We start from the raw sequence: 15,024 nt of genomic DNA on the forward strand, positions 1-15,024 counted from the left end.
TTGAATTTATCTTAAATAACTAGAATCGATTTACTAATAAAATCGGATTAAAACAATCGATTTAAACAAATCAGTTTTGGACAAAAAAAGATTGATTTTCTGAAAATTGAATCGAGATCGCTCATCAGTACGAGCAGATTTTGGCTTGGACGCTGTAGACCCACGTGTGTGTTTGCGCGCGCGCGCACGGAGAGTTAACTATTTAATATCTCAATAATTATTGCGACAATCACAAAATAGTAGCTGACTTTTATATTTAATTTAACTCATTCTAGATCTACTCACGAGCGATGTTACACTTATTACCAAACACTCTATGTAGCTGTATGAATATATACTTCAGCATATACATATACATATACATATACATATACATATACATATACATATACATATACATATACCTATACATATATAAATATATATATATTACTTGTTTCAATGCTTTTTACCTCCGGTTTACGCATTTCTAGATATATCGTGCTTATTGACCTTCACTTCACAGTTCAAAATATCAACATAACGCTTGAAAATTAGTGTCTATAAATTTTTTATAATTTCTCAATTGCTTTAAAAATTAATCAGGTATAATATGACGTATAAAAGTGATTTATCAAACTCATTTGTCTTCAAAAATTTGTCTTCTGGCTTTATATTAATATGATCTTTTATTATCGCCTCTTACTTACTTACATATGTATCTGATCATACGGTAAAATATTGAAAAATATCTCTCTGCATTAATTATGCTTGAGCGTTTCCAGTATGAAACAGGCAGAATCTCTCAAAAAATTCCTCTTCTTACGTTGAGATTGTTAGTTTTGCAGACGATTTGAGACGGACGCGAAACTATAAAGGTTGATTCAGACACAGCCGTGCCGTACCCGTACCGTATCACGGACAGAAACATTGGACAAGGATTCCTATTGTCTCCATCCTTGTCTAATGTTAACGATACGGATACGGTACGGGTACGGCTGTGTCTGAATCGACCCTAAAGAATCTGGAAAAATGAGAAGTTCTTTTATTCATAAACAATTTTTTTTCATTTGTTTTGATGAAAAATTTTATCATTTTATTGGAATAAATTTGAAAAATTATGTAAAATCCCAAGAATGTGTTTAATAGCATTCTAATTTTTTCAACAATTCTATTCTGTGATATTACTATCTCGTTGATTTCTCGAGCTGTATAATTTCGTGTATAAAAATATATGAAGATATATTTTAAGAGAATATCTTAATATGTTATACCTCAATTTATATACATAGTTTAAAAAACTGTGTTGCAGCTTTGAATGTTCTGATCCGTTTCATAATAATAATTTTATTATAAATTCTCGGCTGATAAGTTAAAGTTATGTTGTTATGTAGATATACAATATATCTCAACGTTTTTTTTCTAGATAGACTTTCAAGGACTTTGCATAAGCACCACGTGCTGCATTTTTATGCATGAGTATAAATGCTTTTTGTTATATATACCTCAGTATGATTATTATCGTTTGCAGTATAAAGGCAACCAATAAATATGCTATTTTATGAAGCGTTGTATGCGAATACGTAAAAATGTTTAAAGCGTGTTTCAAAACGACAAACGTACCGAGCCAAACAGAATTACATGAAATGTCCGTTAAAATTTCGCGCATAAATAAATCTGTCACATTGTATGGAAAATATTCATATACAAATATATAAATAGCATAAATATTTATTTATGCATGAATATTTATTTATGCTGAGTAACTTTCCAATCTAATGGGGCGTGCTCTCAAATAAATGCGTTTAGCTTTTATATTTCAAAAACATAGAACAACTGTCGCAAGCATTACACGAATACATGTATAAATGGAGCCTAAAAAGCGATTTATATTCGCGCTTTTTTTACATTTGCATATTGAACAAATAAAAATCAAGCAGTTACTTGCGCAACAAGACATTTTAGCGATTACATTTATTAATCTTTTATACTCCAATTACTTCACCTATCTAATCGTCTATTTTCGTTCATTTTCTGGATTATAAATAAAACGGAAAAATACAAAAGTAAAAAATAACATATATAATTAATTTGTAAAAAAATAATATAAGAAGTAGTCAAGCACAAGATAGAATAAAGTTGCATCTGGTCTATGATTACCCCTTTGATCTGAAAGAAATATCTTTTCTCTCATCTATGAATTCTTTGATCAATTTTGAACGCCTTGACAATTTCATCAAGAAAATCGACTCGTAATTGATCAAAGAATTCGTAAGTAAAAGGATACACGATATATAAAACTTAGAATATCTTAAATGTATAATTATTTAGAGTATGTTGGCGATTTTTTCGATCATTTTGTCTAATCGATCAGTCCTACTTAATGCAATTAGAAAATTTCAATTTTTTATTTTACTTTAATTGTTTTTGCAAGCGTGGGCGTATACATCATCCTTCATCGGAAGTACGAACGCCATCATGTCGACAATGAACATAATGTTTAACTTTCAAACAACGTGGAAACAACTCAAGCTCGTTGGCGGTATGTTTGCATTTCGAGCTTCGTTTATCAACGATAATTTGATGAGGTTTCGTTGAGACGTAATGCGGTCGACGCATTATCATAATGACAACGTACGGCATCGTTCGCCACCCCCTTATCCCTTTATTATCGCTAAAATACAAAGATCAGCCATCTTGGAATAATTTGTTGTCTACCGACTATGTCATACCTGTTAAAAATTTCATCAGTCAGAGAAATATGTCGATTAATTCTAATCTAGATAATAGCATTGTCCTTGCGTCATAAGTTAGTTTAACAACATTACATTTGTTACGCATATGCCTTTCACAATATCAGTGTTTCTCAAAAGGCGAGCAGTGGAACAATTTAATGCGTAATATAAAATTGTGTTCAATGTATTATACCTCAAAAGACTCGCAGAAATAATTTGTAGTTCGCCTACAGAGCCCGAAAAGTAAATATCGATGACAATATGTGTTCGATCAAAATAACAGACGCCTATCGATATAAGAATAAACGAATAAATAACAATATGTCACAGATCACATATAAAAAAATGCCTCTCGAAAGCCAACCTTGTTAACGGAATAGAATGAACAATTAGAATGCAATATTTAATGTGCGGTCATTATTGACGGATCTCTGAGAGTTATTATCCACGTATATATTCACGTGTAGATACTGCGCAGCTGATGCTTCCTGTTTCGTGTGTGCACATATGATTGCGCGCGATCGAGATGCGCAAGATGATGGGTTGTATACGCCGCAGCAAATACACATTATTACTTTATAGTTTAGACGCTGCATTCCAGGTATGACAAGTGACCGATCGAAGAACACCATGGTTACTTCACGGTTAACAAATGGTCCTGTCTAGCTACGCAGCAACTGCTGGCAGTTTTAAACTTGAACTCGCCGGGTTTAGACGACGAAGAGGGACCCGTGATCGGCATTTTTACCGTGGCAAGACGAACTCTGCACGCTTAGAGAAAAGGCTCTCGCGATCGCGCTCGCATCAATGCCGAAGTGCACCGATAATGAGATTGATAATTTTTAGAATGCAATCTACGATCTAAATCATTGTTCTCTCATGACACCGCGCTGATCATGTTTAGTCCGTCGCCGAAGTTGCAAGGACAAGCCAAGGGTAAAGTGCAGAAAAAATGGCGGCCGTTCCGCGCGACGGACTTTCAATCCTTGATGTATCCTTGCTTCATTTTCTCCCGCGTTCTCGGAATATTCCCGTACAAGATCAATGCTTCGGCCTTCGAGATGTCCAAGCCGCGCTACGTCGAGTCGACCATCGTTATAGGCATCGTCAGCGGTTACGGACTGGTGGTACTCTACCAGGTCGACGTTTCCTCGACGATGAAGTTTACGGGCATACCTGGAGCTCTTCAGTGTAATTGCTATTTAGCACTCAGTTGTTTCATAGCGGTCATCACGTACATTTTCAGCAAGCCGCGAATACGTTTGCTCCAGACCATGATGGAGATCTCCACGAGAGTGCCCCCGGAATCGTATCAGAAGATATCCAGGCTGATTCATGCCAAGGACGTCTTTGGTTTCTTCTTTCTACTTGGACAGGCGATCAATTGTTACTCTGATACGTACACCGAGACCTTGTGCAAGGTGTTAGTACTATACCTCACCCTGCTGGTATTTCAGATGGATATGTTGTACATGAATTGCGTTTGTGTACTAAAGGCCTGTTTTAAACGAATCAATGACAATCTGATGAATCTGCGAGAGCTCGTGGTGAGCGACGAGCCGCATCTCCTCAGACGGGTGTACCACGAGCAGAGAAATCCGTTTCTGCTAATGGAGCTCAAAGCCCTGAAGAAGCGGCATCTGATGGTCAGCGATACCGTGCAGATGCTGAACGCGATCTTCAGTCTGCAACTTCTCGCTACCATAGTCATGACTTTCGCTGAAATTACTTTCAGTTTGTACTTCTACATAGTGCAGTGGAAGGAGGACGTAGTCATTATCGAACTAGAGAAACAGATCTGGTACGCGTACTACATCACGTCCGTAGGATATTATTCTATAAAAATAGCGTTTATAGCGTGGGCTTGCGATACCGGCAAAGACCAGGCCTTGCAGATCGGCACCACTGTTCACGACGTGCTTATCAACACCAGCGATAAACAGATTAAAGATGAGGTAGTAAATAAAATTTAATTAATTATTTAATTAATAATAATTTTATATATAAGTGAACAATTATTCGCGTGAATTATTTCTTCGCTTCAGCTTTAGCAAACCACGCGCCGATTCTATTGATCTTGAAACACAGTCTCAAACTAAAGTTAGAATAGTACAATCACATAATTATACGAATCTTCAAAATACAGAAATATAGGATATGAAAATACGGAATATATATATATATATATATATATATATATATATATATATATATAAGATATGTTGTGAAAAATAACACCCAAGACAAAGTTCGAACCTGGACCTCCTTACCACCCGAGCATCTTTACTAATTTGACTAATGATAATTCACGCGAATATTAATAATAATTTAATTTATTTCTACAAAAATGTTCTCTGTGACATTTTTATACATTGAATCTATCGGTTATTCACTAACCGATTTCTAACGTTGCAGTTGCAACTGTTTTCCTTGCAAATATTGCATCGCGAAAATACATTCTGCGCGAAAGGTCTCGCTGTGGACGCGACGCTTCTTACTGCGGTAAGCAATCGATCATTTACCTTAATTAATTACAAACATATTATTTACTTTGTGATTTTTCTTGTAGATAGTGGGTAGCATCACCACGTATCTATTAATTTTAATACAATTCATGGTCACATCGAAATCTTGCGGACAGCAGCCGTCAACCAATATTACGCAGATAGTCTAATTATAAAACATCAAATAAAAAAAGCCGTTTTTAGATATCAAAATACGGTTTTTTTTTTCAATTTTCAACGTATTTTTCATATTATGGTTTTAAAATTCTAGCACAATGTAGCACAACACAAACCGAGACCAATTCAGCACAACTCTCAAAATATGTTAAATGTAAAAGTGGGGAATTAACTTCTTACAGAGGTACCTTACGCTAAAAAACGATTTATCTTCGAGCTTTTTTTACATTTGCATATTGAATAAATAAAAATCAAGCAATTACTTCCACAACGAGACATTTTAGCAATTACATTTATTAATCTTTCATAATCCAGATTCTAGATAAAACGGAAATATATGAAAGTAAAAAATAACACATAAATAATTCGTAAAAAAATAATATAAGAGGTAGTCAACCACAAAATAGAACAAAATAAAGAATAAAATAAATCAGTTGTGCCTGGTTCTATGATTACCCCTTTGATCTGAAAGAGATATCTTTTCTTTCATCTATGAATTCTTTGATCAATTTGAACGCCTCGACAATTTCATCAAGAAAATCGACTCTTAATTGATCAAAGAATTCGTAAGTGAAAGGATATATGATATAAAACTTTGAATATCTTAAATGTATAATTATTTAGAATATGTTAGTGATCATTCGATCAATTCTGTCTAATCGATCAGTCCTATCTACTGCAATTTTAATTCTTTATTTTACTTTAATTGTTATCGCACGCGTGAGCGTATACATCATCCTCCATCGGAAGTACGAACGCCATCATATCGACAATGGACATAATGTTTAACTTTCAACCAACGTGGAAATAACTCAAGCTCGTTGGCGGTATGTTTGCATTTCGAGCTTCGTTTATCAACGATAATTTGATGAGGTTTCGTTGAGACGGAATGCGATCGACGCATTATCATAATGATAACGTTCGCCACCCCCTAATCCCTTTTTATTGTCACTAAATACAAAAGGCCATCTTGGAATAATTTGTTGCCTACCGACCTCATATACCTGTTGAAAATTTCATCAGTCAGAGAAATATGTCGATTAATTCTAATCTAGATAATAGCATTGTCCTTGCATCATAAGTTGGTTTATCAACATTACATTTGTTACGCATACGCTTTTCACAATATCAATGTTTCTCAAAAAGCGAGCAGCGGAACAATTTAATGCGTAATATACAATTGTGTTCAACGTATTATATCTCAAGAGACTCGCGGAAATGATTTGTAGTTCACGATCGCCTACAGATTAAGCCCGAAAAGTAAATATCGATGACAATATGTGTTCGATCAAAATAATAGACGCATATCGATATCTTTTAGTTATTAAAAATAAACTAATAAATAACAATATGTCACAATATAATCACGTATAAAAAAATGCCTTTTGAATACCAACTTTGTTATCGAAATAGAATGAATAAACAATTACAGTGCAATATTTAATGCGCTGTCGTTATTAACGGATCTTTGAGAGTTATTATCCACGTGTAGATACTGCGCAGCTGATGCTTCCTGTTTCGTGTATGCACACACGATTCGCCTTGCGCGTGACCTAGATGCGCAAGATGATGGGTTGTATACGCCGCGGCAATTACACATTATTACTTTATAGTTTATGCGCTGCATCCCAGGGGTGCCAAGTGACCGATCGAAGAACACCATGGTTACTTCACGGCTAACAAATGGTCCTGTTTCGCTACGCAGCAACTGCTGGCAGTTTTAAACTTGAACTCGCCGGGTTTAGACGACGAGGAGGGACCCGTGCTCGGCATTTTTACCGTGGCAAGACGAACTCTGCACGCTTAGAGAAGAGGCTCTCGCGATCGCGCTCGCTTCAATGCCAAAATGCACCGATAATGCGATTGATAATTTACAGAATGCAATCTACGATCTAGATCGTTGCTCTCCCATGACACCGCGCTGATCATGTTCAGTCCGTCGCCGAAGTTGAAAGAACAAGCCAAGGGTAAAGTGCGGAAAAAATGGCGGCCGTTCCGCGCGACGGATTTTCAATCCTTGATGTATCCTTGCTTCATTTTCTCCCGCGTTCTCGGAATATTCCCGTACAAGATCACCGCTTCGGCCTTCGAGATGTCCAAGCCGCGCTACGTCGCGTCGACCATCGTTATAGGCATCTTCAGCGCTTACGGACTGGTGGTACTCTACCAGGTCGACGTTTCCTCGACGATGAAGTTTGCGGGCATACCTGGAGCCCTTCAGTGTAATTGCTATTTAGCACTCAGTTGTTTCATAGCGGTCATCACGTACATTCTAAGCAAGCCGCGAATGCGTTTGCTCCAAACCATGATGGAGATCTCCACGAGAGTGCCCCCGGAATCGTATCAGAAGATATCCAGGCTGATTCATGCCAAGGACGTCTTTGGTTTCTTCTTCCTACTTGGACAGGCGATCAATTGTTACTCCGATACATACACCGAGACCTTGTTCAAGGTGTTAGTACTATACCTCACCCTGCTGGTGTTTCAGATGGATATGTTGTACATGAACTGCGTTTGTGTACTAAAGGCCTGTTTTAAACGAATCAATGACAATCTGATGAATCTGCGAGAGCTCGTGGTGAGCGACGAGCCGCATCTCCTCAGACGGGTGTACCACGAGCAGAGAAATCCGTTTCTGCTAATGGAGCTCAAAGCCCTGAAGAAGCGGCATCTGATGGTCAGCGATACCGTGCAGATGCTGAACGCGATCTTCAGTCTGCAACTTCTCGCTACCATAGTCATGACTTTCGCTGAAATTACTTTCAGTTTGTACTTCTACATAGTGCAGTGGAAGGAGGGCGTGGGCATTATCGAACTAGAGAAACAGATCTGGTACGCGTACTACATCACGGCCGTAGGATATTATTCTATAAAAATAGCGTTTATGGCGTGGGCTTGCGATACCGGCAAGGACCAGGCCTTGCAGATCGGCACCACTGTTCACGACGTGCTTATCAACACCAGCGATAAACAGATCAAAGATGAGGTAGTAAAAAATACAATAATTTAATTAATTTTTAATTATTTAATTAATAATAATTTTATATATAAGTGAACAATTATTCGCGTGAATTAATGAAAATTTTTTCGCTTTAGCAAATCACGCGCCACTACTATCGATCTTGAAACACAGTCTCAAACTAAAGCTAGAATAGTATACCATTATATACAATCGCATAAAATTGATGATCAATTTAACAACACCGATTTTAATAGAAAACTTCAAAATACAAGAATATATAGATATGGAAATACGGAATATATAGGATATGTTGCAAAAAATAACATCCAAGCCAGCGTTCGAACTTCGAACCTGGACCTCCTTACTATAGAGACCCTACCCGAGCGTCTTTACCAATTCGACTACTGATACATTAATTCATGCGAATAATATTAATAATAATTTAATTTATTTCTACGAAAATGTTCTGTGTGACATTTTTAAACATTGAATCTATCGGTTAGTTATTCTAACGTTGCAGTTGCAACTGTTTTCCTTGCAAATATTGCATCGCGAAAATACATTCTGCGCGAAAGGTCTCTCTGTGGACGCGACGCTTCTTACCGCGGTAAGCAATCGATCATTTACATTAATTACAAACATATTATTTACTTTGTGATTTTTCTTGTAGATAGTGGGTAGCATCACCACATATCTATTGATTTTAATACAATTCATGGTCACATCGAAATCTTGCGGACAGCAGCCGTCAACCAATATTACCCAGATAGTCTAATTATAAAACATATAATAATTAAATAAAGAAACCCGTTTTTAGATATCAAAATACTCTTTTTATCCATTACGAGTTATTATCGCCTGACATTGATATGTGTTGTTAATAAACGTTTTATCACATAAAAATTATTTAACAATCTATAAAAATATACTTTTAATACATTTTATTTGTTTAAGTGCAGTGTGTGATATAATAAAACATTTCTGAAGAAAATATCGCTTTGGATTCATTATATTACGTAATCTAAGCTCTTTTAATTATCCTTGCATTTTAAAATTAACACTGTGCGGACACCGTGTTTTTAGAGCATTCACCCGGACACCCTGGGACTTTTAAGTCTAAAGGGTTTTTGAAAACGTTACTGTGTTACAAAAAAAATCTATAAAAATTCATGTATCATCTTTAAGACTTCAAATAAGTAATTTCTATACTTACATAGGCCAGAACTGTTGCAATTCTTTTTTTCCCATTCCCGTGGGAATCATAAATGAAAAATCGACTTACCTTAAAAGGCCTATAATACGGGGTCCGCGCAGTGTTAAATTTTATTTCGTTAATCTATACGATTTGGAATTCATTTCTGACATCTAAACATACATATACGTAATATTGCAAATTAATTTCTGATATGTAAAAATATAATTAATATTTCAAGTTTCATCTCCGACAACGTATCGTACATCATTCTACGATGACCAGCAGCAGTTCAGTAACACAGATATGAATAAAAGAGCAATTAAATTTTCGTTTCATTGACGCCACATAGACGGCGATATCAGCACGGAAATTCAGCGATAAATGCAATTCTCTTCGAGGTCTAAAATTACATCTCGACATTTCGCACTGCAGGAGAATGGATTGCGCTACAAGCTGCAACGTATGCACGTAATTTTTAGGCTTTTCCTTCGCGAAATCCTCGTCTTTATCGCCAGCGAGTGACCCACGGAAGTGACTTTTGACCCTGTTTGTCACATTCGCTATTGCTAAATCGTAAATTCGTAAGTCCTTGAGTTTTTTTACAGCGTAAATGTGTCTTTTCGTATTTTAAAGCAATAAAGATTTATCGCCTTCGTCGATTCGACGTTCGCTATCTGGTATTTGTAAAAAGGAGAGAAGATACCGCCTGCAATATCTTTGTCAACGACGGCTGATTGAAGTAGACATTTTAGTGTTAAAATGAGCTCGTGGAAACGCGTATGGAACAAAAAATTTACTACGAGTTATTATAGATGCAATAAGGAATATACGTCACGTCTGCAGCGGTTTGTATTCTTTAATAGCGATTCGACGGCCACGAACCTGAGTTTTTATTCAGCACGGAGACATGTTGCGGGGTGTAGCCGGATCGCGATCTATTGTCAAGGTTAATGCTCGACTGCGTATTATTGCGCAGTTAACGAAAACTTCCTGCATTTTACTACTTACTAGCTATTTGGCTCAATCTGAAGCGCGATTCTGTACTCGCCCACCGATGATTGTCGGTGTCGATAACGCTCTATCGTCCATATATAGACGCAAAGGTTAATTTAGACTAAAAGGCTAAATGCGTTAATGATTTCAATCGGACTTTAATGCCGCGACGCGAGGCTCGGGTCACGGCAAGCAAACGACATATTGTTTATCGCACGCGCGACAGCCGCCCAAGTACTTGGGAACAATTTTTCTGCGGGTCACTGCTGTGCACTCTTTTACTCCCTTTACTTCTTACTCCCGTACTTTCTTTTTGTTTCGTCTAGAGCCCAAAAAGCAACGAAATCGAGTGTCGACGAATGTAGTGCTGCATGAGTAAATTATTTCGGCACCGAGCGACGCGACGCGCCATTTATCTCGACTGGACATCAGTCCGTGTCCAGCCGAATATATTTCGGCGCAAACTGAATGAGGCTGCAATTATGCAACAGATGCAAATAAGTTCCGTAGAAAAATGACGTGGGTAAAAACTGAAATGTCAACAGACCAACAGAGGAGTGCTATTTTGTATTCAATTGAAAAAAAATGGAAAAAATGGAAAAATGTAAGTTTAACCGACACAATCGCACAAACCAATAATAATCTCATCCGTGTGCGTCGGTCAAGCGATATCGATGGGTGAGGGACCCCTCGATAGAATTGTCGACTACGACTGGCGCTTATTGTTAATTTTAAACGGCGTACATCCGTGAGAAGTTGTCGAGAATAGCTCCGGTCGACAAACGTCGGTACGGAACGTTATCGACACCGACAATCATCGGTGGACGAGTACAGAATAGCACTCCAGATAGAGTCAAATAGCTATATAGTATAGAGCTACATAACTAGATAGTAAGTAGTAAAATGCAGGAAGTTTTCGTTAACGTTATACATATAACGCAACGACAAATAAACTTGGACGGAACATCTTGCCTCCGATGTTAACATACCTATAATCTATCATTATTATAATTTTCTATTAATCGCTCGAGCCATGAATTATTTGTGCGCGATCTTGATAAGAAACGCGTGAATCAAGAAAGTGGAACAGCGCTGCATAACAGTGCTGTTTGTACAAAATCCCCTAAACTCTCTCGCCACTTTTAGTTGACAGAAAGAGGTGTACTTGCGATAAACGATAGCCTCTCCTGATATTTGTGCCGAAGAAAGATCATTTCCAATTTCGTCAAAGAATTCATCGAGGAAAGACTCGTTCGATCTAGGATACGCTCTGTGCGCCGTATAATTCTACGTGAAACCGTGACGACGGCCACGTGCTGCGCGGCGGCGCACATGGCGCGCATCTAGCGCGCGGATGCGCGCATCTACGCGAATACTCGGCGCGATAACTGCAATAACCGCATCCGTATTGATCGTTCGCGCATATCACGCGAAACGAGATTTTACGCATAAGCGTGCGCGTACTCGCCGCGATTCTTTCAGACAGAGCGGAATTCCGTTCTTTTGTCTAATTCTGGCGGCGGGGCTGCGGAGAAAGAGGTAAAAGAGAGAGAGAGAGAGAGAGGGAGAGAGGAACATCGCGCGGCCGTGCAGCGTGGAGCGTGGTGCAGCGCGCGCGTAGGCGATCATGCGATTTCGCGATCCTGTCTCATCGCCACGGCGCCTCTGACCGATACGCAATTGTCAGTGCCGCGCCAACCGCCGCGCCGAGTGAACGTCCAGGAGTGTTGCTCTTGCGCGCACCGTCCGTGCACCGAATATACCGCTCGCGAATCGGAGCCGCTATTCGGAAAACAGCAGCTGCAGCGGATTCTTCTCTCAGCTGAGCGACGTCGTACTCTTTGATGCGAGTGACGGAGAGCCAAAGTGCCCCGAAGAAACGCAGACGTCTGATAAAAAAAAATAATAATAAAGAGGAGTTTAAAGTTTAAAGTGCTGGAGCGAAATTGACGGCTCGCGCGCGCGGACGAACGCGCGATCTCTACGCTCGTTAGTGGACATTGCGAGGAATTGACGAGCGTATCGAACTCTCTCTCTCTTTCTCTCTTTCTCTCTCTTGTACATGCTACGAATATAAAGTACAAAAGAGGCGGCGAGCTCGCCGCGTGGAACTCCAGTGCAAGTTTGCGGATGAACGCCCCGTGCGATCTGGGAATCCATGTAAAAGTGTGGCCTTGCCTGCGGATCTCCGATGCCGCTGTCATCGTGTCACGGGCTTTCCTCGTACTCGCAGTAGCCAAGCACGGCGACGAGGTCTGGGATCTAAACAAGCGAATCACGTAATCGACGTGCCATCATCGGCGCGAGTGGGATGCAGCGATTTTAATTCCCCGCGCGTGAGAGAGCGCCGCGCGCCGTCGATCTACGCCGCACGCCGCGGCTGTACTTAGAGAGAGGCGCAAGGGCGCCTCTTGAGACCGATTCCCGTTCGACAAAGTAAGTTATCGGCATAGCTTTCCTCTATTCGCCTCGCATGAGACGCGACGCTTCCCACAGCATGCGCCGCAACCTGAGAAATTCCTGTTACAATGCTTGGTTTCTTGTATCTAAGTTGATATTACTTCGACGACGTCCGAGAGCTTAAGTTATCGTCCGGTATTTTATCTAGTAAAATTTTGTCACACGTAACTACGCACGAAAAAATTGTTTTTTTTTACGCAGCAAACGGTAATTAAAATTATCACTTTAATGAGAAGTTAATTGCCGGCGCTTTCGAAATTTTCGATCATCGTCATTGTGACGTTTTATCTCTTCATTTAATTCCGGTAATTATTTACCTCTAAGTTGATGTCTTTAACAAGGTTGTTTCTTGTCAACTATTATATCCTCTGTTAATATATTGTTAAGTGAATTCGTCGCTTATCTTAAACTTTGCGAAATATTGCAAACTGCACTTTCGTTTGTGGAGTAATAATATTCTAAAACCTTATATTTAAAAGTCACTCTTATTAAGAAACCGACGACACGGACAATGAAATGAAAGATTGGGTTCGTGCTATATTTACGTCGGCGCGACTCTTGTATCACCAATCCTAATCGAGACGACGTGCCAAGAAATGTGGGTAAAGCATTTGGCGCACTTTGTGGAATTGTTAGGGCACTGTCTCTCGCCATAAATAAGTGTGTGACTCGTCTAAACTCATATAGAAGTCACGACGATCACCCGCCCTAATGTATGGGAAATTTCAAGTCTTGCTTTCAGCAAAAAATTCATTATCACGGGACTTCTATACGAATATCTTCATAATTCTAGACATAACGAAAAATACATTTATAAATCGGCTTAAAAATAATCCAAGAAAATCTTTTCTTGATACAGCCGAGGAGAATATAAACTCAAGATGGATAACACAAGCTCAGATAATATAAACCAAAAGCAAATAAATTAAAAATATCATTAAAACGCCCGGTATAAATAGAGTAAATGATTATGATAAAAAAATCGGGTCGCGCCGCGAAAAGTTTAATTGAGGCTTCACGCGCGAATCCGCGCGCGGCGGAAGTCAGTGAACTTTTTGCAGAGTATACGCGACGCGCGATAGACGTGACGTTTCCGTTAGACGCGCTCGACCGCGCAATAGCGTCTTTGAGTTATTACACGGTGTTAGCAGAGACTAACAAGAATTTATGAACGCGACAATAAGTCGTCTGGTCTTGTCGACAATACGCGACGAGTGTTTCTCATATATCATTGACTCCAGCCGCATTCTTGTACATAATAAAATTGTTCTCTTCAAAGTTGACCGTTTTTCCATTTGATAATATTGCTCTGAAGGGAAATGTAATTTCTTTACTTGCGGCATATATTGCCCTTGCTGTTATAATTAAATGCTAATTATATTAAAGTCTAATTCCGCTTTTTTGTATTTCAAACAATAATACACTGTTAAATGTTAAAGGATGAAATTTAAACCAATATCTTGAGTTAGATAACATTTTGTTATTTTCAATTACTATGTGTGTCGAAATTTATTATTTTAAAACAAAATAGTATTATTTTAACTCCTTTCGTTTAGTTAAATTAACGATACATTGAGTAGGAGCAGTGGTGACCTATAGGAAAGGTTAAAAATGACTCAAATTGAGTATAATTTGACCCTACGAATTTAACAGTGTATGTAGTTCAAAAAATTAAAATTAGAAAGTATAACTGTTCTTCATTTTTAATTTTCTTAATGGATGCTTCTGACTATTTCTGAAGCTCTTAATTCACTCTCCAAATAAAAAAATCAAACGTCACGGGCGACGTCAATCATTTGATTCGCGCTTATTGCTCGATTCATGTTTATCATCGCGCAGACCTGACGTGACGTGCGTAGTAGCGTAACGGACGCGAAGTGCATTGAAAACGCTTGTCGAAGACGGATTGAGTCAACTTGTGCCAATATTGTCGTTCGATAAATTCGGCGCGAGCAACAGCCGACGATGTGGTCGATTATCATTGTGGCGAAACTTACGTGCACGTACGAGATAATTTAA

General features: G+C 38.6%; 3 protein-coding genes across 4 annotated transcripts in view; all 3 read left to right on the forward strand.

Moving 5' to 3' along the window:
* The first annotated feature begins 2,651 nt into the window (after positions 1 to 2,651).
* On the forward strand, positions 2,652 to 7,074 carry LOC139812534 (uncharacterized). 2 transcript variants are annotated; one of them, XM_071777387.1, is made up of 3 exons: positions 2,652 to 4,669; positions 5,130 to 5,216; positions 5,288 to 7,074. In XM_071777387.1, exons 1-3 carry the CDS (start codon positions 3,611 to 3,613, stop codon positions 5,312 to 5,314), a joined length of 1,173 nt encoding a protein of 390 aa, XP_071633488.1. In that variant the 5' UTR covers positions 2,652 to 3,610; the 3' UTR covers positions 5,315 to 7,074. The 2 variants fall into 2 exon arrangements, with proteins under 2 accessions (XP_071633488.1, XP_071633487.1); XM_071777386.1 differs by having other exon boundaries at positions 5,284 to 7,073.
* A 46-nt stretch (positions 7,075 to 7,120) lies between these two features.
* LOC139812533 (uncharacterized) lies at positions 7,121 to 9,354 on the forward strand. The gene is made up of 3 exons (XM_071777385.1): positions 7,121 to 8,381; positions 8,878 to 8,964; positions 9,028 to 9,354. The coding sequence occupies exons 1-3, from the start codon at positions 7,323 to 7,325 to the stop codon at positions 9,130 to 9,132; spliced, it is 1,251 nt and encodes a 416-aa protein (XP_071633486.1). The 5' UTR covers positions 7,121 to 7,322; the 3' UTR covers positions 9,133 to 9,354.
* A 2,618-nt stretch (positions 9,355 to 11,972) lies between these two features.
* Positions 11,973 to 15,024, forward strand: part of LOC139812532 (uncharacterized) — a 37,573-nt gene continuing 34,521 nt past the window's right edge. The window contains exon 1 of the mRNA XM_071777384.1: positions 11,973 to 12,981. The gene's annotated coding sequence lies outside the window, so the exon portion shown is untranslated. The remainder of the gene's footprint in view (positions 12,982 to 15,024) is intronic.

This window comes from Temnothorax longispinosus, chromosome 5, assembly GCF_030848805.1.
Source record: "Temnothorax longispinosus isolate EJ_2023e chromosome 5, Tlon_JGU_v1, whole genome shotgun sequence".
Taxonomy (NCBI): Eukaryota; Metazoa; Arthropoda; class Insecta; order Hymenoptera; family Formicidae; genus Temnothorax; species Temnothorax longispinosus.